At 32.0% G+C, this 27932-nt stretch overlaps 1 protein-coding gene across 1 annotated transcript; it reads right to left on the reverse strand.

The window, feature by feature from the left end:
- Window positions 1–855: 855 nt before the first annotated feature.
- On the reverse strand, window positions 856–27932 carry LOC134725082 (zinc phosphodiesterase ELAC protein 2-like). Its single transcript, XM_063588600.1, has 21 exons — window positions 27529–27932; window positions 26465–26515; window positions 24941–25014; window positions 23331–23395; window positions 22564–22618; window positions 21395–21598; window positions 20023–20111; window positions 18236–18294; window positions 17529–17589; window positions 16931–16982; window positions 15705–15861; window positions 14644–14865; window positions 13768–13898; window positions 12702–12792; window positions 12229–12367; window positions 10591–10745; window positions 8597–8705; window positions 7483–7603; window positions 4780–4858; window positions 3723–3870; window positions 856–1132 (listed from the first exon to the last, which is right to left on the reverse strand). Exons 1-21 carry the CDS (start codon window positions 27885–27887, stop codon window positions 965–967), a joined length of 2589 nt encoding a protein of 862 aa, XP_063444670.1. The 5' UTR covers window positions 27888–27932; the 3' UTR covers window positions 856–964.

Below are 27932 nucleotides of genomic sequence, written 5' to 3' on the forward strand. Positions count from 1 at the left end.
GTTGCTAATTTTGGTTTAATTTGGCCCAGTAGTTTCAAAGGAGAAGATTTTTGTAAAAGATATGGAAATTTACGAAAAAAGGTTAAAAATTGACTATAAATGGCAATAACTCGTAAAGGGGTCAACTGACCAATTTGGTCATGTTGACATATTTGTAAATCTTACTTTGCTGAACATTATTGCTGTTTACAGTTTATCTCCATCTATAATAATATTCAAGATAATGACCAAAAACAGTAAAATTTCCTTAAAATTACCAATTCAGGGGCAGCAACCCAACAACGGGTTGTCTGATTCATCTGAAAATTTCATGGCAGATAGATCTTCACCTGATAAACAATTTTACCCCATGTCAGATTTGCTCTAAATGCTTTGGTTTTTGAGTTATAAGCCAAAAACTGCATTTTACCCCTATGTTCTATTTATAGCCATGGTGGCCATCTTGGTTGGTTGGCCGGGTAAAAAAACACAAATTTTAAACTAGATACATTAATGATGATTGTGGCCAAGTTTGGTTTAATTTGGCCCAGTAGTTTCAGAGGAGAAGATTTTTGTAAAAGTTAACGCAGGACGACGACGACGGACGACGGACGCAAAGTGATGAGAAAAGCTCACTTGGCCCTTTGGGCCAGGTGAGCTAAAAATCTAATAAAATTAATAATAATAACTTTGTTGTTTGTTACAGATTTGTAGGCTTTGTCATTGCTTTTTTGAACGATAGTTGCAGATACAAAAGGAATAAGTCAGGAAGAATCAAGAAGAAATGGATGGAATATTCTATTACTATATACCACTGTACAAGCTTATGAAAGCTATAACAGCTAGGAGTGAAATGAGTAAAACCAAACAAATCAATAAAAGTTTATTTTTTTATTTTTTGTATTAATTCATTTCACTTTATAATTTTATTTTTATCACATTTCATTTATGGATAATCCCATGGTTCGTTTTCTTCTAATATTCGTCACACAGCTTTCAACACTTCAGATAAATTTCCAAGTCTTTTAGAAATATGTTTAGATTTCTTTTTAGTATCTGCTTCTTTTTTCCTTGAATATTCAATGTCCTCTTTAAATATCTCAGTCAGTGGATCAATCATATCATTCAGTACTTCAGCATCACTTAACTTAACCTGAAAATAATTAAATATTATAAGTTATTATACTTCATTTCAAAATGCAAGATTATTATTGGTTAATACCAGGGAGACAATTTACGTTATCCCATGGCAAATCCTCTATTACCCTTCACGAAGACGCTTGTTCAATTGTGTGCTTTATTAAATATGGATGGTTGATATATATATGAATCAGATGTTGTATTTTATTACTTTAAATTTGAAATGCAAAACATTTAGTAAAACAAGCATTATGTGAGTATTGCATGGCAATGCATAGTCCCCTAACAGTTTGAAATTCATTGTATTGGAACAATTTCTAATTTGATCTATAACTGTCATGGTGTAAACTATATAACAAATATCAGGTGAATATTTTCAGGTATGATGATAAATAGAGTTGAAAACTGATTATTAAAGTAAAATTTCTAAATCCAATGACCATAACTCTGCACAAAATCATCAGACCATAACACAATTCAAACTTGAACTGCAACTTCAAGTCTTGTCAAGATAGAACTATATACCAATTATCAAATTAATATCATCAAGAATATCAAATCAATATCTTTAAGTCTTAAGCAAAAGTGCAGACATACAGATGGACAGAGTGCAAACCCAAAGTGTACTTCGACTTCGTCAGTAGGGGACTGATAAGTTAAATTACATATATCTGAGAGGGTGATAGAGCAGATTGTTACCACTCAGAAAGACAATGACAACCATGGCTTTGCTGCAATTGACAATGTTTTCTCAGGGTAACATTCTAATCCATCACCCTCTCAATTATGTGCTATTTATGAACATATGTTTTGTTATTGTAATAATGTGGTTCTGTTAGTTGTTGCATGATCAGATGAATCCTTTCGATTAATATTTAATTTTTGGGTGTTGACTCATGAAATTGATCCTTTAATGTATCTCTTTTTATTTTTTTAAAGATTTACATTTCACACCTTTAAGATTTATTAAATATAATAAGTCATAAAAAACTGGATTATGTTAAATGAATAAATGTACCAGTATTCCTTGAATGTAGAGATTTAACAGTCTCGTCCTGTTTGTGGTGCTAAAATCATAGTCTCAGTTGTGTTTCAATATGTTGAACAGTTTTTGTGGTCTCATTTCCTTCTGTTCGTTCACTATGTTCTATGACTTTTGTGGTCACAACAATTGTTTGTTGAATTTATTGAGCTTATTCTGTACTTTCAATTACTAAGAAGTTTTGTTTTTTTAACATTTTTCACTAATTTGAAGGTCTCTATCATTTTTGTTTGTTCAAAATGTTGTGTTAAAACTGTGGTCTTGTATAGTCTTGATGGAGTCAAAAGCGAGACATTGGTATGCTGTTTCCGGCAACGGCGGTGTCAACAATGCATTAGTTTGTGATAAGGTCTAGTTTATGGTGAACCACAAGTGGTTGGTCAATCATATTTGGTATGCAGTTGTATAAGCATTGGCACATCTCATTGTCATGGAGATTATTTGGCCCTGACGTGGTCTATTGACTTTGAATTGTTTTACATTGTCATTTCAGTGCCTTTTATAGCTGACTATGTGTTATGGGCTTTTCTCATTGTCGAAGCCCTACGGTGACCTATAGTTGTTAATTTCTGTGTAATTTTGGTCTCTTGTGGACAGTTGTCTCATTGGCAATCATACCACATCTTCTTCTTTATATTTAAAACTTTAGCTTATTATACATGTACTAGTTTGTGATTAGGTCATTTATATGGAACCACTAGTAGTAGATCAATGATATTTAGTATGCAGTTGTATAAGCATTGGCATATCTCATTTCCATGGATATTATTTGGTTCCCAACCCTTAGTCATGGTCTAAGAAAAAAATGAAAATTTTGCTAAGTTTACATGTATTAGTTTGTGATTAGGTCGGTTCAGGGGGAACCAATAGAGGTAGGCTAATGTTAATTGGTATTCAGTTGTATCAGCATTAGAACATCTCATTTCCCTGGAGAATATTTGGCCTTGCCCCTCAGTTATGGTAAAGTGACTTTGAAACTTCTGCTTAATTAATATGTATTAGTTTGTGATTAGATCAGTTTAAGATGAAATTTTAAGGTTAGATCAAAGGTATTCCTTATGCACATTTATCGGCATTTGTAAGTATTGTTTGCATGGAGATTATATAGCTGCATCCCCTCTTCATTGTTGACTCTGAAACTTTTACATAGTTTACAAATTTAATGTTTGTGTTTAGGTTTGTTTAAAGGGAACGACTTCTAATAATTCAATGATATTTGATATGCATTTGTATTAGCATTGGCACATCTCATTTACATGGAGATTGCTTAGCCAAGTACCTCAGTCATGATTCTTTAACTTCGAATATTTGCTTAACTAATGTAAAATGTTGAATATTGCTATTTTAATTTCAACATTTGAATATAATCAAAGTTACAAAACAAACGAGATATATCTCTGTGATAACAGTTTATATTTTATATGTTGTGTGCAAATTTTGTTGTCTAAATCACTTTCAGTATGTTCAATACGTTGTGTTCATTTCGTGGTCTCAATCACTTAGGGTTTGTTTAATGCTGTGCTAATTTTGTGATCTCAATTACTTTTGTTTGTTGACCTACCTTCATAAAGTCATATGCCAACCCAAATTTATTATGGAATTCTTTATGTTCAACCAGTGGTATTCTTTTGTATCTCTGACTAAAATGGGTCAACATCTGGAACTTTGCTTGCATTTGAATCCCAACCTCTATTGCCTGTTTTACAGTGCTAAATATACAATAAATATATTAAATTATTAATAGTTCAGCATGGCAAGTGGAATCTTATACACTGGAAGGAAATGAAGATAATATTTACAGTAGTCCCCTCTAGATCTTTCTATGTTCCTACCAAAAAGGTTATCCATAATGATTATACATACAAACATTTTCTTTGTTAAATAAATATCCCCCTAGCAAATTAAAGACAATCCCTACTAATAGACTACATTTCCTCTGCAAAATTAAGTCAAAATGATTAATCAAAGTGATTGTGGGCACAGAAGGGTAAATATTGTGTTAATTTATCAATGGGAAGTAAAATTAAACATTGCATTGTATAAAGCATTGGTTGTAGTTGATTCAATTAAAAATCTGAACAATGGGAGATAACTCCAAGATTTTAAGACGACTTTAATAATGACATCATCGTTTTGTGATTGGAATATCTAAGCATATATTACATTGATAAATTTCTGGACAGGACATATAGAATATTATGATCAATGCACTATGTTTTGTGTATCAAAAAGGTAGTGATAAGCCTTGGAAGATTTAGATATCAAGTCAGTAACATAGGGTTTTGATTGCATTTCATGCAATCTTTACCCAAAATAACACATCAAGTAGGGAGCTAAATATTCTCTTAAAAGGACTTTACTGACAATGTGAGAATAACAGTCAAATTTTCATTCTTTTTATGAGATTCACAATAAATCTTGAGCAATTGGTTTCACAATCACTCTTCTGATGTAACCAAATACAGTATGTGGTATAGATTTTTTTCTCATTGTTGAAGGCCATACAGTGACATAGCTGTTAACTTTTACATCATTTGGTCTCTGGTGGAGACTTGTCTCATTTGCAATCATACCACCACATCTTCTTATTTTATATATACAATGTTCAACATAATTACCTATGTCGCTTTTTTGCAGCATCAGCAACCATATCAGACTGTAAGGTAGCTTCATGGATTAATAAATCACAATCTTTACCTGAAAAAGTTGTTTTACAGTCTAAAGTTTATATACTGTGAATTCATTATAAATAGTTGGATACTAACTTTTGCGGATATCAGGGGTATAGGTAAACCCTGAAATTAAATGTTCAAAGAATGACAAATTTGCCATAGGCTAATATGCATCCTGGGCAAAACCATGTAATTAAATATCCACAAACATACAAGTTTTTATTTATCATCAACAAGAGGCTCTCAAGAGCCTGAATCGCTCACCTTAATTTTTTTGGGTAAATCTCTCATCAATGATTATTTTGGCTTTTCAATTTATTTAAATGTTCTTTGAATCGTCCTATTTTCTTCAAAAGCAAAAAAAAAAATCATTTTCTTCTATGTTCTATTTTAGCCATAGGAGCTATGTTTCTTGACATACAAGGAAATGAAACATAAAATTTATACTAGATACTCTGAAACTCATTTAGCCTAAGTTTGGCTGAAATTGATACAGCAGTTTCAAAGGAGAAGATTTTTAAAGTAAGTCAACATGATAAACAAATTGTGAAAAGTCTTCAAAGGGCAATAACTCCTTAAAAATTTCAGGGCTGATAGATATTACCCTAATGAACATTTTTACCCATGTCAGATTTGCTCGAAATCTTTTGTTTTTGAGATATAAGCCAAAACTGCATTTGACCCCTATGTTCTATTTTAAGTAACGGCGGCCAACTTTTTTGACGGATCAATATCGAAGCACACACTTCGTGCAGGATAATCTAAGGAACAATCATGCTAAGTTTCATCTAAATTCTTTCAATAGTTTCAGAGGAGAAGATTTTTTAAAGTTAGCAAATATGATGAACAAATTGTGAAAAATTATCATTAAAGGACAATAACCCCTTAAGGGGTCAATTGACAATTTTGGTCATATTAACTTATTTGTAGATCTTACTTTGCTGATAATTTTTGCTGTTTACAGTTTATCTTTATCTATAATAATATTCAAGATAATGACCAAAAACTGCAAAATTTCCTTAAAATGACCAATTAAGTGGCAGCAACCCAACAATGGATTGTTTGATTCATCTGAATATTTCAGGGCTGATAGATATTGACCTAATGCACATTTTTTACTCCATGTCAGATTTGCTCTTAATGCTTTCGTTTTTGAGATATAAGCCAAAAACCGCATTTGACCCCTATGTTCTATTTTAAGTAACGGCGGCCATGTTTTTTGACGGATCAAAAATCGAAGCACAGACTTTGTGCAGGATAATCTAAGGAACAATCATGCTAAGTTTCATTCAAATCCATTCAATAGTTTCAGAGGAGAAGATTTTTTAAAGTTAGCAAATATGATGAACAAATTGTGAAAAATTGTCATTAAGGACAATAACCCCTTAAGGGGTCAATTGACAATTTTGGTCATATTAACTTATTTGTAGATCTAATTTTGCTGATAATTTTTGCTGTTTACAGTTTATCTTTATCTATAATAATATTCAAGATAATGACAAAAAACTGCAAAATTTCCTTAAAATGACCAATTAAGTGGCAGCAACCCAACAATGGATTGTTTGATTCATCTGAATATTTCAGGGCTGATAGATATTGACCTAATGCACATTTTTTACTCCATGTCAGATTTGCTCTTAATGCTTTCGTTTTTGAGATATAAGCCAAAAACCGCATTTGACCCCTATGTTCTATTTTAAGTAACGGCGGCCATGTTTTTTGACGGATCAAAAATCGAAGCACAGACTTTGTGCAGGATAATCTAAGGAACAATCATGCTAAGTTTCATTCAAATCCATTCAATAGTTTCAGAGGAGAAGATTTTTTAAAGTTAGCAAATATGATGAACAAATTGTGAAAAATTGTCATTAAGGACAATAACCCCTTAAGGGGTCAATTGACAATTTTGGTCATATTAACTTATTTGTAGATCTAATTTTGCTGATAATTTTTGCTGTTTACAGTTTATCTTTATCTATAATAATATTCAAGATAATGACAAAAAACTGCAAAATTTCCTTAAAATTACCAACTTAGTGGCAGCAACCCAACAATGGGTTGTTTGATTCATCTGAAAATTTCAGGGCTGATAGATATTGACCTAATGAACATTTTCACCACATATCAGATTTGCTCTAAATGCTTTCGTTTTTGAGATATAAGCCAAAAACTGCATTTGACCCCTATGTTCTATTTTAAGTAACGGCGGCCATGTTTTTTGAGGGATCAAAAATCGAAGCACACACTTCGTGCAGGATAATCTAAGGAACAATCATGCTAAGTTTCATTCAAATCCATTCAGTAGTTTCAGAGGAGAAGATGTTTGAAAAATTGGTAACGAAGACAGACGACGAAGACGACGGACGCCAAGTGATGAGAAAAGCTCACATGGCCTTTTAGGCCAGGTGAACTAAAAATTGGTACCTATGAAAATAAATGAATAAACAGTTATTGATATAATTTTCATAAAACATAATCTAACTTGCCATTTACTGTAACTTTTAACAACAATGATATAAAGTGGTTAAGTTATCATGAATGAACATGACATAAATGTATTATCTTAAAATTCATAATTTTTTTTTAACTGACTTTTAGTCACGCATCATTGTACTGTGTAATACAAAATGTAATGGTACTCAAACTAACCTGTTTCAATAAGAGCTTTACATGGCATAGTATCACCAGAATAAACAATCTTCCAGCCTGACTTATGTGTAATGACTAGTCCACAAGCATGCTTACTATGTAGAACAGGTACTGGTAAAAACTGGAAATACACATAATTATGTTACATGATTAATGTTAATGCAATCATCAGCCAACAATTTTCTATTTTTCTCAATAGCATAATTTGCTTTAATTTGATTCCATAAGCAGTTACCTTTATATCAGAGAATTATGATTGGCAAAATAGGATTTTGGTATAAAGCAAAATACCAAATACTAGTAATCCTTTGATTAGTACCAGCTTACACTTACTGCGGAATCATTTATTATCATGGGGTACCAATTTTTGTGGATTGAGGAAAAATCATATAGCAAATTTGAAATTGCACCCACAAAATTCATGAATCTTTGTATCCAACATATAATGATGAATTCAAAGTTATTCATTGCCTAGTCTATTAAACCTGACATACAATTCTGATTGATTGATTTTTGTGTTTGGTGTTCTAAGCTACTTTCAGCACTGTTAGCAATATTGTGGTTGCCTGTTTTTATTGGTTAAGGAGGCTAGATAGAGTGCCTGGAGAGAACTACAGAACTTTGGAACGAAAAAACTGACTATTGTTTTACATTGTCTTATCGGGGCCTTTTATAGCTGACTATGCGTTATGGGCTTTGCTCATTGTTGAAGGCCGTACGGTGACCTATAGTTGTTTATGTTTGTGTCATTTTGGTCTTTTGTGGATAGTTGTCTCATTGGCAATCATATCACATCTTCTTTTTTATATCCTGCCTGCTCACTTGCAGGCCTAGGCGGGAACTCACAACCTCAGTGTTGACAGGCTAGTGATTCAGTAGTTGGACTTCTAAGTCCACTTGGCTACCAAGGCTGTGGATTCTTTAAACATTTCAGTTTAAGGTAAACAAACTACCCATAGCATTATCATTACAGTTTGATATACCAGTATGTATTTCTATCAAGTTTTAAATGTTCTACATACTTGGCAATCATACCACATCTCTCTTTTTGTTTAACATGTGTTGTTGTTTCAGTGGATACCATACCATACTGTTTTCTCCATAATTAACTTACATCTGTGCAATTCAATTTAGATTTTACTACTTCCAACAAAGATGGGTCTTTTTCATTCTTTATTGGGACAGTATATGGTTCTCTCATTAAATTCTGACTATAAACTAATCTGAAAAATATAACACATGTTAAATAATTGATTGTTGGATTCTACACGTCAAGCAGCATATAATTGTAAAGATTATCAAATGGTCTATAACTGCTTAACTATAATAATATGCCCAAATTGAACCAGATGCTCCGCAGGATGCAGCTTTATACGACCGCTGAACAGTTGGGGCAAGTACGACATAACATTTAAGCTTGATACAGCTCTGAATTTGGATTGTGATTTAATAGTTGCCACAACATAGGTTTCTGACACAGAATGAATGTGGTCTAAGAACTTAAACTTAAAAACTTAAAAATTGGACATTTACCTATTATAATCCAATTTCCAAAATCTAAATACATGGTTAGATTCAGCATATCATAGAACTCCAAGAATTAAATTTTTGATGAAATCAAATAATGATCAATTTTAGACCCTCAATGTTAACCAATTTGATAACTGGGCCCAAACATTAGAAATCTAAATACATGGTTAGAGGGTATCACCAGCCCAGTAGTCAGCACTTCGGTGTTGACATGAATATCAATTATATGGTCATTTTTTGTAAATTTTCTGTTTACTAAACTTTGAATTTTTCGAAAACTAAGGATTTTCTTACCCCAGGAGTAGATTACCTTAGCCGTATTTGGCACAACTTTTTGGAATTTTGGATCCTCAATGCTCTTCAACTTTGTATTTATTTGGCTTTTTAACTATTTTGATCTGAGCGTCACTGATGAGTCTTATGTAGACGAAACGCGCGTCTGGCGTATAAAATTATAATCCTGGTAATTTTGATAACTAATTAGATTCAGCATATTGAAGAACCCCATTTATTCAATTTTTGAAGAAATCAAACAAAGTTCAATTTTGGACCCCAATTTAGACCAACTTGAAAATTGGGCCCATAATCAAAAATCTAAGTAGATTTAGAATCAGCATACCCCAAGAATTCAATTTTTGTTATAATCAAGCTAATTTTAATTTTGGACCTTAATGTAGGCCAATTTGAAAACAAGACCAAAAATTAAGAATCTGAATACATGGTTGGATTTGGCATATAAAAGAATTCAATATTTCATTTTATGATGAAATCAAACAAAGTTTAATTTTGGACCCTTTTGGCCCCTAATTCGTCGGGACTCAAAACTCCCAAAATCAATCCAAACCTTCCTTTGGTAGTCATAAACCTTGTGTTAAAATTTCATAGATTTCTATTAACTTATACTAAAGTTATTGTGCAAAAACCAAGAAAATGCTTATTTGGGACCTGTTTTGGCCCCTAAATCCACTGTTGGGACTAAAACTCCTAAAATCAATCCCAACCTTCCTTTTGTGGTAATAGACCTTATGTTAAAATTTCATATATTAATGTTTACTTATACTAAGGTTATTGTGCAAAAACCAAGAAAATGCTTATTTGGGCCCTATTTGGCCCTTAATTCATAGACTGTTGGGACCAAAACACACAAAAGCAATCCCAACCTTCCTTTCATGGTCATAACCCTTGTGTTTAAATTTCATAGATTTCTATTTGCTTTTACTAAAGTTAGAGTGCGAAAACCAAATGTCTTCGGAATACGATGACAACCCCAAAGTGATACCAATATACGACCAAAAAATTTTCAATTTTTGCGGTTGTACAATAAGTAGTCAACATAGAAATAAAAAGCTAATAATAAAATTAGCTGACTATGCGGTATGGGCTTTGCTCATTGTTGAAGGCCATACGGTGACCTACAGTTGTTAATGTTTGTGTCATTTTGGTCTTTTGTGGATAGTTTTCTCATTGGCAATCATACCACATCTTCTTTTTTATATTAGCATATACAAAAGATAACTGTTATTACATTTTAAAGCCATAACTAAAGAAAATCAAAAGTTTTCAGGTCACATCACTTACTGTAAAACTTCTTTAAGACTGTTTACACGGAACTGTTCTTCATTAGTTCTAAGCCAGCTAATGATCTGTACTGGAGCTATCAGGAGGATTGGGGTTATCTCCATTCCAGCTCTGGCTAAGGCTGCTTTCCTTTCAAAAACTAAACCTGACATACCCTACAAAAGAGATTAGTTAATAACTCATAAAAATTCTCATGATTGCATATTTTTTGATAAATATGAGACAATTTAAAGTTGTGAAACTGCTCATTTTATTCACTAGATTCATATAAATTATCTATTCAAAATAGCATTTGACCTACGAAAAAAATTGCAACAGAATTTTTGGTTTCGCCATCCTTAAGCTTAGAGAAATGCCATAAATTAAAAATACTAAAAGTCTACAAAAGTAATGGGAAAGCTGTCATTTTAATGCTATAAAATCATGCAATTTTTACATCACAGATGGGATGCCATACACAGAAGATTTATGAAAGGGAGACAATATAAGTTCATTCATGCTATATGCATTCTAATATCAGAATAAATAGATAATGTAATTTATGACATAAAATTGAGAATGGAAATGGGGAATGTGTCAAAGGGACAACAACCCGACCATAGAAAAAACAACAGCAGAAGGTCACCGACAGGTCTTCAATGTAGTGAAAAATTCTCACACACAGAAGGGTCCTTCAGCTGGCCCGTAAACAAATATATACTAGTTCAGTGATAATGAACGCCATACTAATTTCCAAATTGTACACAAAAAACAAAAATTAAAATAATACAAGACTAACAAAGGACAGAGGCTGCTGACTTGGGACAGGAGCAAAAATGCTTCGGTGTTATACATGTTTATGAGATCTCAACCCTCCCCTATACCTCTAGCCAATGTAGAAAAGTAAACGTATAACAATACACAGATTTAAAATACAGTTCAAAAGAAGTCCGAGTATGATGTCAGAAGATGTAACCAAAGAAAATAAACAAAATGACAATAATACATAAATAACAACAGACTTCTAGTAGTAAACTGACATGCCAACTCCAGACATCAATTAAACTGATTGAAAGATTATGATTTTATCATATAATGAATATCAGACACAATCCTTCCAGTTAGGGGTTTAGTATCATAACATATATGAGAAGAATGAATACAAACTATTATATATACTGTATATTTTTTTTCTATCCTTAGAAGATATAGGATCAAAAACCTGTAGTAGTTGTTTATGAAAAAGTTATTTTTAATGTCTGCTACGTCCAGAAAATATGATAATAGATACAAACAATTGGAGTTACTTCCCCTTTTTGTACTTTTGTAAATATTTAACAACAGCTTGAAAAAAGTTTGTACGTATTATGACCTCATATTTTATCCTTCGGCGCAGGCCATGACTTGCATTTTCATAGGTTGACAGGTACGCATAGGATGTGAAATTCATATCTATCATGTCTATGGAATAATTATATGAAACACTTCTGACTATATCCACTTGAATTTATTTTGAAAAATGTAATGAATGTATGATAATTGTGTTACAAATATGTCATTTGGTTTAATAATTTAGTCTTGCTTTAATTTTAGATAAGATCAGGGAACATTAAATTTTCTGCTTTTACCAAATAACCATTAACATTTTTAATTACTTACAAGATGATGGTCAGCATGTAAGTGAGATATGAATATAGCTTTTAGTTTGATTAACACTTCGTCTGTTTTATCTCCATATAGCATTAATAACTGACTCAAACTTCCTTCTCCACAGTCCATTAATAAATTGGTTTCTTCACTGAAAGATAAGAAATGGTTTTAGTATTTTATATTGTGGAATTTTTGGGTACTAGTTTGTTTGTTTTTTTTTTATTTTAAGCATATTGAAAACTAGTCATTCAAACGTTTTGCTTTAGTTTTGTATGTAGAATTTGAGAAATCCATACAATAAAATCATGGAACCAGACGTTCATAGGTAGTTTTATTGCTCGATATATGTTATCCTGTCTTTGAATGCGTCACCAGGTAAACTCTGTTTGTGACAGTTAAACTACTGATAGACGTTTGCAAAGCTTCAAATACTATAAAGTTATCTCATAATTATTCACAGTATATATAAAGGTTAAACTCACTCCATATGAAGAAGAATACTTGTACAGTTTCTAAAGGCTCCTGGTACACTTGAAGCTGTACCTAAAAACACAACCTCTGGGAAATCGGATCCTGAAAAAAAGAATCAAGAAATTTATGTTATAAATTCTATTCATATCATTCTCGAAAAAGCTATCTATTCTTTATATTGTCAAACCTGTAGTTACTGTAAACCAACTAATAATCGTGGATACTTTATTTCACGTTTCACCCTTTCTTGACCACTTAACGGCTATTAAATTTCGCGATTTTCTGATTTACTTGATGAAATTTAATAAGGAAAGAACCAAGTACATATTTGCGACGATTTATATTCACGTTTTTTTTTTACTCGCGATAGTCATGAAAATAAATCGCTCGCAAAAATAAGTTGGTTTACAGTATACCCAAAACATTATTTTCAATTTTGAATCATTCAGGATAGAGTGTGTTAAATCATGCATTATATTTCAGACATACAATGCATATGGTACTTTACTGAATTATCAAGTTGTTTGTTGATTGGGAAAAAATTAAATTTTCAGTTTTTTTTTTAAAGGAGAATAAATGAAGGACTGGATTTTTACCGAAAAGAAAGTATGACAGTCTTGAGAATATCATTAAGCTCTTTTAATACTATGGATTCATTTATTTTCGTGTGTGTACCAATTTTCATGGGTTAAGGAAAACTTATATGTTCGTGGAACTTCAAATTCATGGTTTTGCTGATGTCTGCATACAAGCCTATAGAATATTTGTAATTCGCTGAATTTTTTAATTTCGTGGTTCACCTGTGCCCACAAAAACCAAAAAAAATTGGTATGCCAAATAATGATGAATCCACAGAATGTGATTTTTTTTTCCTGCTTTTTGTAAGTTCAATTGTTATACATAATAGCCTAAACATAAAATTGAGAATGGAAATGGGGAATGTGTCAAAGAGACAACAACCACACCATAGAAAAAACAACAGCAGAAGGTCACCAACAGGTCTTCAATGTAGCGAGAAATTCCCGCACCAATATCTATTTTAACATAAATCTTCTAAAAATGGTTACCAAAACCAACCTTTATCTTCAGATGTGGACTGTTTGGATGAAACCAATTCTTTATAATCTGTTACTGTTTTCATAATATTACTATCACTAGCAAACTGGTCTCTCGTCTTGCATTCAAAATCTTCTGGTAAACAATCTTCACTACAAGACAAGATGTAGTTCACATTTATTATGATATAACTGTTACAACATCAAATATAGTTGACCTATTAGTTATAGGCCTACTATTAACCACTGAAACATGACAATGAGGTTCAGGTCAATGAACCCTGTCCTTATACGTTACAAATATTCTGTACACAAAATTAATTTGACCATTATTTGAGAAACACACCTAACCAGGAAAACTTAAAATTGATCATAAAACCATGAAAAGACGTCAAGGCCAGGTTAATCCTGTCTGATAGACATGGTATAGTTGTGTTAAAACCCATACTAACCAATTTATATTATGAAAGAACTGTGCAGTTTTGAATTGGTCATTGAAGCATGATAGGAACTTAAACATTTCTCGTTTTGTTTATATAGATTAGACCGTTGGTTTTCCCGTTTGAATGGTTTTACACTAGTTATTTTGGGGCCCTTTATAGCTTGTTGTTGGGTGTGAGCCAAGGCTCCGTGTTGAAGGCCGTACTTTAACCTATAATGGTTTAATTTTTGAATTGTTGTTTGGATGGAGAGTTGTCTCATTGGCACTCACACCACATCTTCCTATATCTACCCACTGTATATGGGTGTAAAAAAACATCTAAATAAATGACTGAAATGTCTGAAAGAAGACACCAAAGGGATGATTATGGACAACCTAGTTTGAACTGATCCAAAGAAAGAGATTTCAAACTGAATAATTGATGAATGTCATATTTCAAATTCAATGGATACTTACAATGATACAATTTTTTTCGGTCTATAAGAGTATTTCATGAAAGGTTTGGCTAGTATATGATTTTCACTTTTGAAATCTTCAATCTGCTGCTTTGGTATATGTAATTGTGGAAATATTGTTGAATTCAGCAAATTCAGGGTGCTCTGAAGTTCTAATACTGAAGGTAATGATAATGTACTTGTCTTCTCATGTAGAAACATATGGCGTGTTGAACTGGAAAATCTGAAATTAAATTTTTGATGAAAGTGTTATAAGATATCATCACTGTTAACAAATGGTATGTAGTTACCTTCTTATTTGTCTTCAAACTCAGTTACTTTTAAATGTAAGCAAATGGATTGCACTTAACTTTGCTCCATATATTATAAATGTGAAAGATTCAGGCACCTGATCACTATAATCTTCAAATTTGCTGAGAAATATCTTTATTTGCCTCGCCAAGTTATGCTACTTATATCAATACATACAATCCCCATTTTCTTATGAATAAAACCCCATTACTCAGAAACGTAAAAATCTTTTATTTATGAAAGTCGAAAGGGAGCTCAGGTCAATTGATATATATAATTCACCAACATTTTATGAAAACTGCTCACATAATTTTTGAGTTATTGTCCTATATTTTGAGGACAGACAGATAGATGGATGGTCAACAGAATACCATAATACATCCCATAAATGGGCATAGAAAAAATAACATAGTTGACAAAACTGATGCCAGAAAAATACCTGCCAGCAACTGTACATAAAGATAGAGTACAGCAATATCACCAAAATACCTGCCAACTGTCACTATTTGCGGGGGATTTCCCCCATGGAGGCTCCCAAATTGAAATTTTTAAATAGCAATTATGTCCACAATTTTAACAAAATAATTAATTTTTTAATGATTTGAGGCTTATAAAAGTATGGAGTGGCCAAAAAAACAACATTACACTGTATTTGAAGGTCCCCATGAAGGTTTTTTAGGAGTATGGCAGCCATCTTGTACGAAAAATCGCATGGGCATTTTGAAAACTTGGCAGGTATGCACCAATGTTCTTTATATTAAACTTAGTTACCTTTGTATAAACTGTTGATACTGTTGATTATTGACCATGTTATATGAGGACATGTGTACTACTAATTCAGCTGAGTTGTCATTGTCTCCTTGACATTCTGATAACTTCTCAGATCTTAATAAACTGTACAAATAGTCTTCACTTGGGCATTCAACAACTGTAAAGAAATAATTATAATATCTATATGCCTCATATGTTTTCAAATACTGAAAACAAACCAATTCTTAAAGTTTTTCCTTTAAGCCCTATCTAGCTGAGTTTTGCTGTCATTAATATTTTTTTTTTTTTACTTTGATGATGTATTCATATGTACAACGTCTTGTCAATTCATATTCACATTATTTTTCTTATTGCATAAGTCACAGCCTTTCTGTATATACTCCAGAACAAGTTGGCCTCCTAATAGTTCCATTGTCTTTTTCAGCTACAAAATCTAGAATTCAGTCTTGAACCTCAAATAAGTTGATTTAATTTTTGCATTTGTCTATGTCTGTGATCAGTACGGTCATTTATGCATTTATTTTAAAATTCTAATACAACTGAGTTTTCAAAAAGCAATGCGAAACATATGGCGATTGTGATCTTGATGAAAAAAAAGTTTAATACTTCAAACATTTCAATGAAAAATAGTCATTTCAGTACATGACAATCTTAAGGATCATATTTATCCTTTTTGTTTCAAGTCACATGTGAAACCTGAAATTAGAAAAATATACCATGCAAAAGGTTTAAGCAGGTTTCACTGTAAGGGCTATTCCATTTAAACATAGATCAACCCCCAGGAAGGCATTTTGAAACCACTTCTAGTGGTGGGTGCCCTTTTCAAAGTTTTGATGAGGACAATCCTTCAAAATTTGTAAAAATGCTTCTCTGGGTGGCTGCCCTATTGTCATAGTGCCTTCCTGGGGGTTGATGTATGTTTAAATGGAATAGCCCTAAATGATTTATATCTCGCAGAACAAAAGGCATTCTAACATTTACTCACATACACAGATCAAGTAGCATCAATTAGCAAATAAAATTGAGAATGGAAATGGGGTATGTGTCAAAGAGACAACAACCCGACCAAATAAAAAACAACAGCAGAAGGTCACCAACAGGTCTTCAATGTAGCGAGAAATTCCCGCACCCAGAGGCGTTCTTCAGCTGGCCCCTAAAGAATGGTAAGGGCTGTAAAATTACATACCAGTAATTAATTCAAATATTTCACATGCTTCCTTACTTACCTAGAATAGGTTTTGGGTTTTCTTTTGGCATTAATACTTGATCAGGATGAATCTGAAAAAAATCTATCAATGCATTAACTTATGTTTATTTATCCTCTCTTTTTCAGATAGTTAAAAGATGACAGCTTTTTGTAGGTTTAAAGTATTCATGGAATGTTATATTCGTAATGAAAAAGAAAGAACCGGTATAAATACTGCAATAATGAACATTTAACTTCCTACAACTTCATCTGTGGTGGTTGGGGGTGTTTAATTTTCTACTTAAAAACTAAAATCTCAAAGTACGTGATCATCTGTTTATCGTTCTATTAATGGTCTTTTTTCCTTCCCTAAGACAGTTTTACCCTTGACGAAAGCAAGCTTGATAACGTCTCCTCTCACATTGCTGATAACTTCTTCTCTCACATTGTGACGTCGCTGATAATGCCTGGTCTTGTTTTGAAGTCTTGATATGAGAATTATTGAGCGACAGAGCAGGGTGATATAGGAGTAGGGAAGGACAATAAGGAATTTATATTGCTACAAGGGTAGTCATCAGAAGAGGCAGTTTTCAATTTATTATGTCTTACACCTTCAATATAGTAATGGAAGATCTTACCACTGTTTCATCTGGTAGAGTCACACTTTCTTCATTTTTTAACTTCCCAATTAGTGGACCACTGAAAGTTAAACAAACAACAGAGAAATCAAAATCCATTCTATCTTTTACACATACTATTTTTACATTTTATTAATTTGCTACCATAAAATAATGAGTAAGATATTCCTTTGTTGTCACTTAAAGTATCTTCTAAATATGAAATCTGAGTATTAACATTTTGTACTTTTTGTTGTCAATGTTCCTTATATTAATCATACTAAACCATTTCGATTGATATTTTATAGTATGTCTTTCTATGTTGTGATGTTACACTATTGTTACTGGTAAGGGTGAAGGTTGGTACCTATTAAAACGTTTAAACCTGCTGCATTTGTTTTCACCTGTCCTTAGTCAGGAATCTAGTGATCAATAGTTGTGGTTTGTTGATATGGTTAAGTGTTTCTCCTTTCTAATTTTTTATGTAGATAAGACTGTTGGTTTTCCTGTTACACTAATCATTTTAGAGGCATATTATAGCTTGATGTTTGGTGTGAAGACTGTACTTTGGCCTATAATGGTTTATTTTTACAAATTGTGACTTGGATGGAGAGTTGTCTCATTGGCACTCATACCACATCCTCTCATATAAAAAATTCCTTAGTTATTTTTGGAAACTATTAGTGAATTTTGTAGCTCTTGTGTGAAATAGCTATAAATATACTTACGGTTTTAATCCTAAACTTTTACATCTACTTAAATCAACACTTCTTGGACGTGGATGTGGCTGGAATACAGAATACACGGAATAACCTCTGTATGTCAATATTTTATTAACTTTTTTAAAAGTTGACCTTGCGCTAAAGTGAAGTCAAAATTAAAAAAAATTGTAGTGATGGTAAGTGATTCCTTTATTCAAAAATCCTATCAATATTAACATGGATCATGAAAAACGCTCATACCTGTCAACTAACCCGTTTTTTGCGGGTGAAACCCGTTATTTTCACCTCTCACCCGGGAGTTTTTCTTTACCCGGCGGGTCCCTGGAATTTCTAACATTACCCGTTTAACCCGGATTTCTGACCGGAATTGTTTCCGGTATTTAGAAGTAGTACGACCTTCGGTTTTATCGGTCTTTTTCAATGTAACCAAAAGTCAAAATGTAGGACTTGTTTACCTGAGCTACGTAACGATATTTTCAACAAGCTACAAGATGAGTTCAGTGACTATCAGTTGACTCCCTTTAGATGAACTTCCACTTTGCACTTTCCCTGAAACTGACATTGGTACATTTTGGGGAGAAATGTCCAAGTTGCATGACATTTTTCTTAACAAGCCAAGATTTTTTGTTTTGTCAAAACTTGCTAAAACATTACTGGTTTTGCCAAACAGCAATGCAGACAGTGAGAGGATATTTTCTTTAGTAAAGAAAATAGCTACAGAGTTTAGGGCTGATCTTAATAAGGATACACTGTGTGCTCTTCTTTCTTGTAAAATGAATACACATTTGCATTGCTATGAACTGAAACCAAGTGCAGTTCTTTTAAAGAATGCCAAGTCTGCTACTATGGAATATAACAATAGTCTGAAATAAACTTGTATACATGTTCTAACTGTTTTATATACATATTGACTATATAAATTATATGTAAACATATTTTTGTTCTTCAATTGAGCCCGCAAAATGTCGTACGCGTTATGACCTGAGATTTTTTTTCTCAATGCAGGTCATGACCTGACTTTTCATTTTCAGAGGTTGACAGGTATGAACGCTGCAAAAAGTAGATTTCGTATCAACTATCATCTCAACAAATTTAGAGTCCGCCATCTTGGGCTGTGGGTAACTTAACTTGAGTTACCCACAGCCGTTTGAGCACAGTGAATATAAAAGACACTGAACTTTTAAAATTTGAAGTTTATATCTGTTATTCTTTTATAATTGCAAGAGTTGAAAAAAAAATTAATTAAAAAATTGGTGTATTTCAAAATTGATGAGGGAAGATATTGAAAAAAATGCCTCTCGGGCAACAAGCTAGAAAAATATGTTTACATTTTATAAAGACCTAACAAATTTACAATGAATTAAAATGAAATGTACTCAAACGTGACAAATTTGAACAATTTTGTTTGTTTTTGGTTGTATGAAAGCAATCTCACTTACAGTTGTCATAATTTTCCGAGTTTTGAGTGACTTCGTTTTTGTTCAACCAACAGAGACATTCTCAGAGAGGAGATTGGACAACAGACTGAACAGAGTACTATTTTAGAGACTTCTTGAATTGCTATTGATATTTCTCTGGTCCAAGATAGACAATTCAAATGGTTAACATGGTTAAAGAGTGAGTCAAGTTACACATAACAAATGCATTTCAGGTTAAATATCACATATGTATGGTACAATTTAAATACAATAAGTAATATTGTTTCACTTTCTAAGATTCCCAACATTTTTAATTGAGAATAATTACCACAATAAAACAAACAACTATCACTGTTCAACCTTACTCTCATTTACCTTAATAATGTATGCATAAGTACAATCTGGATCTGTTAAAGGCATAAACACTGATAATTTCTTCTTCTTGGTTGGTGGACTAGATGGTTCTGAAATTATTCAACATTTTATCTACTTTAGTAAATTCAAATATGCCTATTTATTCTAAATGAAGCAATTTATTTTTTATCCATTAGCCTGTTTGAAAATCATGATGTTCATGTTTATGTTATAATGGATTTAATTAGCAGGACAACCAAACCATATTTTATTTTATTTCAATACTGTCAAGTTTTATTTAGGTGGTACCTAACACTACAGGGAGTCTTTACTCTGTAAAGTCAGCTAAACCTTTTAATTACATTGTGTTGTAAAAGGAATATTAAGCTTCTCAATGATCAAAATAAGTGTTTGTCAAATTGCTATATAACCAGTGTAATTTTTCTGATAAAGCGGTTGGTTCAAATTTTTAAAAAAATTTATAATTTAGTTAAAGTGTCAAAGTAAGTAATTTGACAAATTTAATGAAAATTAAACGAGCCCAATTAATTTTAGTGAAAGTGTTGGATACCACCTTAATCTGATTTTGGTAATCATATGAGTTAGGTTGCTCTCTCCTTGAAGTAAATTTTTATTCTCATATATATTAATGTTGATATTACTGGTTGTTATTATGTCATTTCTAAATTATAATGTTTTCTGCAAAGTTTTGGTTTTTGTATTCATTTAGCATGCATATAGCCATTTGTTTACATTTGATACAAGCAATAAAGAGGCTTCAATGTGTCTGTATTGTTAACACAGAGTATCTGTATAATACATATGCATGTAGTGTTTTAATCAACCTGTAAAACAGTTAACATATAGAATACTACTTATTCAGAAATTATTTAATGTTTTTATTCATCGAAAAAATTATGACAATATCAGGTTTCCATTATAAATAAAACTTTGTGTTTATAAAACAATAGTGATTTTCCTTCATATAATTTTTTGCAAATGCATCTATTAGATTTTGAATTATGCTAGACATCAAGGATTTGCAATAATAATAACACATTTACAGTTTACAAAACTATGTTCCATATGGTAGCACTTTTGAAATAAAAATTAGTAGATTTATACAAAAAAATAATATCTGATCATCCCTTTCAAACATTAACGAGGGGGGATAGGAGGGGTCCTGATCACGAAATCCCAGGCTTAAAAATCCTAATTCCCGAGGTCCCTTAATTAAATAAAGTAAATCACGTCATCCCGAAATCCGAAAAAAAAGAATTCCTGGATCCCGAAAGGGTTAATCCCAAAATCCTGAGCTTAAAAACAGCCGATCCTGGAGTCCTGATAAAGGTCCTATCCCCCCTCATTAACTCTTGGGGTCTTCATTACAAACCTGTAGATGATATTGATGTTCCCTCTGATGTTATTGAACTATCCTGACAGACTGTATTTGAGTTTGTATTTTCGTTGGAGTTGTATGAGGAAGATATATTTTTGGAAGGATTATGAAATTGTTCTTTCTCCTCCGGTAATAAAGGCACATATGTAACATTGATATTGTCATCACTATATGTTGTCATCCAGGGCTGTTGCCTTCCTGTTATCAAAATAAAATTAATTGTAATTCAACTAAATATATTTAAAAAGAAAAGAAACATCATATAAAATATAGAGGCAAAATAATCTTTCTGATTCCTGATATGGAATTAAAGTGTTTGTGAAATTTTTTTTTTGGATAGCCCATCAATTGTGAATAATTCTACACGATGAAATATGTGTGGCTTGGTGTTTTCTAATGGGATATATTTTCATGATATTTCGATTCCTGAAATGGAATAGTAGTGATGCTAAGTTTTGTTTAATATTCAGGATCTACTTCAATTGGAATAACTGTTAAAAAATTATTTTCAATATATAAAAAAAGTACAATTAGCTTAGTGAATAGAAATTTCAGTGCTTTATTCTACATTATGAAAGTGGGATTTACCTGCAAAAGAACAAATTGTGTATAAAATATAAAATGTCCAATACCTAAATAGAATAGTCCATTCAGAACATTAGACATGAGGAAAGCATGCTAGCTATCAGTCATTTAACTTAGCTCTGTCAAAAACAACCAGGTAAATCTATAGGTAGTTAAATGACCACCCGTTGATAATAGCTCTCACAATACTTATCGTACAATTTAAATGGACAAATTAATGTATTGAGATTTTTTAAATTGGTCAGGCAATAGGTAATTCACTACCACAAAGGTTATTGGATAAGCAACAGTAATAAAGGTGATGTTACTTTTTCCTATTACCTGTATACATATATTTAGCTTCTGGACCTGATCTGATATAAATTTCTGAACCCTAAGAGAAAGGAAAATTAATGATAACAGACATGATTGATCATTTAGAAAATACATCATCAACCACAACGTCCAAGCAATTAAAAAATGTAGGTTTCCAAAACATTTCATTGAAGCAATATTCTAACAAGTTTATTTAAAACTATTGCAAATCTCCTTATTTTTTTATAAATATATCTACCATTAAAAGAATGTCAAGTATTTACCTATAATTATTCTGCAACCTTCTGCAAAGAAGATGGCATCCCTTGTCACAGTTTCCTACAAAGTCACAATGAACATGGAATTAAATATCATTGATACATAAACATTGTTATATACAAATGTTTGTTTCATTAACTGTGCACCAATATATGTATCATTTTTAGCATGCCTTCAATTTTGGCATATCTTTATGTAATTGTCCTCAGCCAGATCAGCTGCTGACAATATTATTTTTGTGTCCATCCACTTCAATTTTTTATCTTTAATGATAGTTATCAAAGGTACCAGGATTATAATTTAGTACGCCAGTTTCGACTACATAAGAATCATCAGTGACGCTCATATCAAAATATTTATAAAGCCAAACAAGTACAAAGTTGAAGAACATTGAGGATCCAAAATTCCAAAAAAACTGTGCCAAATAGGGCTAAGGTTCTGTGAATTAGAGGTTACACAATTGGAGAGATATGAGCTTACAAAATTTTTTATTTAGAGACACATGCATAGAAAATTGTCTAAGAAGTCTGTAAGAATGCTTCCTCTTGGTGGATTGGATTGGTTAGCAACTCATTATACTTTTAAACAATACCTATTTTCTTCAACGCATAAACGCATAAAAATAAAAGTTTTCAAGTCTATGCACATGATGCATGAATTCAAAATACTGTTGTTTTTTTTTCTTCTTCTTATTTGAATTTTAGATCATCAAGTATTTAAGGATGTTGTAATCTTTTTCAATACTCTTTGTCTTATACATATAAAAACATACTATTCCTGTTGGACCATGCAATGTTACTTTAGGAACACCAGCTGCCTCTAAAGATAATGCCATTCCTGTAAAAGAATATAAATCAACTTATAAACTTCTTGTTTCATTTGTTTTATAGTTTTATAGTTTTCTATGTAGTATGGGTACTGTAAACTGGGAAATTGTTCGCGCCGTCTTTATTTCGCGATTTATTGACAAGATCCAAATTCACGCCGTTTTGAATTCGTGTTTTCCTTTTGGCCTAGATAAATATTTTCATAAATGATTTGGAAAGTGAACAGCTTTACATATATCTTACATCAAATGATAAAATCAATCACAAAATTTTCATTTTCGGTTCATTAATGTTATTGTAGATTAAAAGTTTGGCATATTTCAATGCTCGTAAAAACACATGCACAATTATAATAGAAAAGTAAATCTAATTAGGAATGAATTAAAATAAAAAGCTGCCAGGATTAATGCTAATTAATCGATCTTTTGATCTGACCAATCTTTGTAGTAGATTCAAAGAGGTGATACCTTTATTACTGATTGACAGGTGTCATTAACATAATTGTAATGAGTGTTGTTTACATAACAATGATCAACAATATCCGTAATGTTCGCGTCCGTGAAATAACTGATTTGAGTTAAAGACATGACTTTTAACATTGCTTTTCATTAAGAGCAATGAAGAGATACAGTTATAATTTAAATTATATATTTGTTGTCTTTGAAAACAGTTTTACACAGTTGTCATATATATATTCTATTCATATACGTAGATATAAGAACATGTGGTATGAGTGCCTATGAGGCAACTCTCCATCCAATTCACAATTTGTGAAAGTAAATGTAATTAAAAGAATTTTTCCTTGATATTTTCGCGATTGTTTTATTCTCGCGTTTCATTTCTTGCCGCAAAAATAGCGAAAATAAAACTACCGCAAAAATTTCTCTGTTTACAGTATATGATTACTGTTCAACTAGTATATTTGTTAAGGGGCCAGCTGAAGGACACCTCCGGGTGCAGAAATTTCTCGCTGTATTGAAGACCTATTGGTTACCTTCTGCTGTTGTCTGTTCTATGGTTAGGTTGTTGTCTCTTTGACACATATCCCATTTCCATTCTCAATTCTAGTATGGGTTTGGTTATTGTTGAAGGCCGTAACAGTGACTGTATTCTATAGTTGTGTTACATTAACACCAGTTGGTGTCTGGTCATGCTGGTTGAGATTTGTCTCATTGGCAATCATACCACTTCTTTTATTTTTATATTTATCCATGATCTTTTATTTTTATATTTATCCATGATCCTGATATTTGAAGATATCAAAAAATAGTTTTAAGAAAAAAGACTTGGCTTCGTGTTGAAGGCCGTACATTGACCTATAATGGTTTACTTTTTTTAAAATTGTTATTTGCATGAAGAGTTGTCTCATTGGCACTCACACCACATCTTCCTATATCTATTTAGCATTGTTTGAATTATATATAGAAACAAGTTTAAAGCTCCAGAATTATAATACTTTTTCAATAGTTTTTGTTGTCTGAAACAATTTCAAAATTATTGTTAAAGAAGAAAACTTCCAGCTTAAATCATAAAACTTAAGTAAAATCTTACGTACCATGTAATCCGCCAATGTTGTCCCAAGATTTGTGTGTGATGAAAATGTTTTCTGTTTTGGAAAATTTATCAAGTCTGAAAAAGAAAATTGCAAAATATCAATCATGTAGTAATATGGGGATGAATTAGACGTCCCCCTATAACAGTAGAAAAATCAAGACTTAAAGTCATCAATCGATTACTGATCAAATATGATCGATTAGTGTTTGATTACCGATCTGATCGATTAGTTAAGTCTGGATACTTACATGGTTAGATTCAGCATATTGAAGAACCCCATATATCCAATTTTTTTTTTAAATCAAATAAAGTTTAATTTTGGACCCCAATTTGGACCAACTTGAAAACTGGGCCCATAATAAAAATCTAAGCACATGTTTAGTTCAACATATCAAAGAACCCCAAGAATTCAATCTTTGTTAAAATCAAACTAAGTTTAATTTGAACCCTTTGGACCTTAATGTAGACCAATTTGAAAACAGGACCAAAAATTAAGAATCTGGTCAGATTGGCATATCAAAGAACCCAAATAATTCATTTTTTTGATGAAATCAAACAAAGTTTAATTTTGGACCCTTTTGGCCCCTAAATCCTAAACTTTTGGAACCAAAACTCCCAAAATCAATCCTAACCTTTCTTTTATGGTCATAAACCTTGTGTTTTAATTTCATATATTTCTATTTACTTATACTAAAGTTATAGTGCGACAACCAAATGTCTCTAGATGACAATGACGACGAAGACGACAACGCCAACGTCATACCATATACGACCAAAAAATTTTCAATTTATGCAGTTGTATTAAAATGTTCATGATGACAGCATTTCTTTTTTTACATTGAATATGACGTCATAACTTAAACATGTTAAATAATGTCACAACTAAAATCCCTACCAACAGAACCAGAATCGGAAACGTTACGGTATTTCCATTTCTTTTTTAACTTGTTTGAATTAAAAATAATAATTCATACAGACTTCATCCCCTTTCACAAGTTACGCCTGCCTCATATTAGTATTCCCTAGATTTAAACATATTTCTGTTCCTATTATGTTTTTTTTTTATAGTTTCTATCAAACTATTATGCAGTTGATACATGTAGTTACACGAGTTTGCTAAATGCAGGATACATGTATATTACATGATAAGATGATGATAAAATCAGACATCAAACTGTGATTTATAATTACATGCAGTTTTAGAATTATGAATTATAAAGCCCAAGTTGTAAGAGTGTGAAGAATTTAACAGGTAGACTAATATCTACGTTTCGTTGCTGTCTCAATGCATGTACCCAGTCCACACATGGTTTTTGTTCAAATAAAGTGGGCATAACTAGACATCACCATGCTGTTGCTGAGTACAAAAAATATGACATAAAATATTGAAGCATATGAAGCAGAACATAGACAACAATTGAAAGTAAATCATTGCCACAGCCAAATATTTTTCCACAAACGATGTCAATGGACTTCATTTTTATTGTTAAACTAAATGAACATGAGTGTGTAATTTATACATTACCTGCTGCTACAGCTGATTCTATATGTGTTCTCACCACAATTAAACAGGTAGCTGAAATGACAAATAAACAATGTATAAACAGTATAATAATAAACATGAATAACAGTTGCAAAACATACATTTGACATATATTATTCTTATAGTTTATTCTAATGTTGATCTGTTACACCCCTGTGCCATGTTAGGGGATGGTTATTACCCTGCTAACAACTTTAACCCAACAACATTCTGAAAGTATGTGCCTGTCCTTATTCAGGAGCCTGTAATTGAAGGGTTGTAGTTTGTTGCTGTGTTGCATATTTGTGTTTTGTTATTTTTTTTGTACATGTGCATTAGTTAGGCCACTAGTTTTCTTGTTTGAATTGTTTGAATTCATGATTTCAGGGCCTTTTATAGCTGACTATGCGGTATGGGCTTTGCTAATTATTGAAGGCTGTAGACAAACCAACCAGCTCTCCTTCCAGTGCGCATATAATCTCCATCAGATCCTGCACTGTAATGAATGTGTAACATAGGGTCCTGTAACATACAGATATGAGATACAGAAAGATAAAATTCAAAATAGCCTCCCTCATCATAATTATTGTGACTATTACATGTACCTGCAAATATATCCTATATTTTTCCCAGCAGGTTAGCATAAACACATGATTTATTTTTTTGGCCAAATAATTTTTTGGCTCATTCAACCAAATGAAAAAGGGAAGTAATGATCTAAGGCATCAAACGATCATTTTCAGACCACAAAATTGGTTTAAAATTTTTACTGTGATTCATCAACATATCCTTCTCGTGATTTGTCAAAGGTCTAAAACAATTTATTGCTAACGTCATTTTTAGACAAAATTTAAAGTGATGTGTCAAAATCAATGGATTTGTTATCTCCTTAAAGAAAGTGTACCTGCATTTTATCGTCATGCACTAAGTTAACGCTATTCCTCATGAATGTACCCCCATTACTACCCTCATGAAAGTAGTCATAGGGGTGTTCGCAGGTTGACAACACAGATCATTCACATTATTTCTCATGTATTTATATACTGTACATTTGTAAACATACACACCTTTCATTTGTTGTATTCAGGAGGACAGATTTAGGAGTACCCCGGCCTCCACTGGATATGACTCGAAGATCAATGGTTCCTGGAGGTGGAAGGCTGTCTTTTTTATCCTTGTACTTGACTCTTCGTACCAGGTCAACGCCGTTAACTACCTGTCGTAATGTCTTCTTAGATTCAGCAGTTTTATCCATATTTCTGTGGCTAAATTTATTGTCTTTTACTCGTTTTTTGATTTCGAGTCTAAAATTGTCAGATATATGCCTCTTGCTTATCGGTGACACTTTAAAAGCTTTAAGTGTCAATTGAATTTTTAGCAAACTCTTATACAGCACTTTTCTGTAGAACATCTGACGAAACTGCATGAAAAATAAAAACACGCCAATTTGTGTACAAATTTATTTATTTTC

The sequence above is a fragment of the Mytilus trossulus genome, chromosome 7 (assembly GCF_036588685.1).
Source record: "Mytilus trossulus isolate FHL-02 chromosome 7, PNRI_Mtr1.1.1.hap1, whole genome shotgun sequence".
NCBI classification, from domain to species: Eukaryota; Metazoa; Mollusca; class Bivalvia; order Mytilida; family Mytilidae; genus Mytilus; species Mytilus trossulus.

Coding starts and splice junctions, on each gene's coding strand:
- LOC134725082 (XM_063588600.1), bottom strand. CDS start 27,887: ATGCAGTTTCGTCAGATGTTCTACAGAAAAGTGCTGTATAAGAGTTTG. Junction 26,516..27,528: donor CTGAATACAACAAATGAAAG/GTGTGTATGTTT, acceptor TTGTCATTTCAG/CTACCTGTTTAATTGTGGTG. Junction 20,112..21,394: donor AACATCAATATCATCTACAG/GTTTGTAATGAA, acceptor GAATAATTTCAG/AACCATCTAGTCCACCAACC.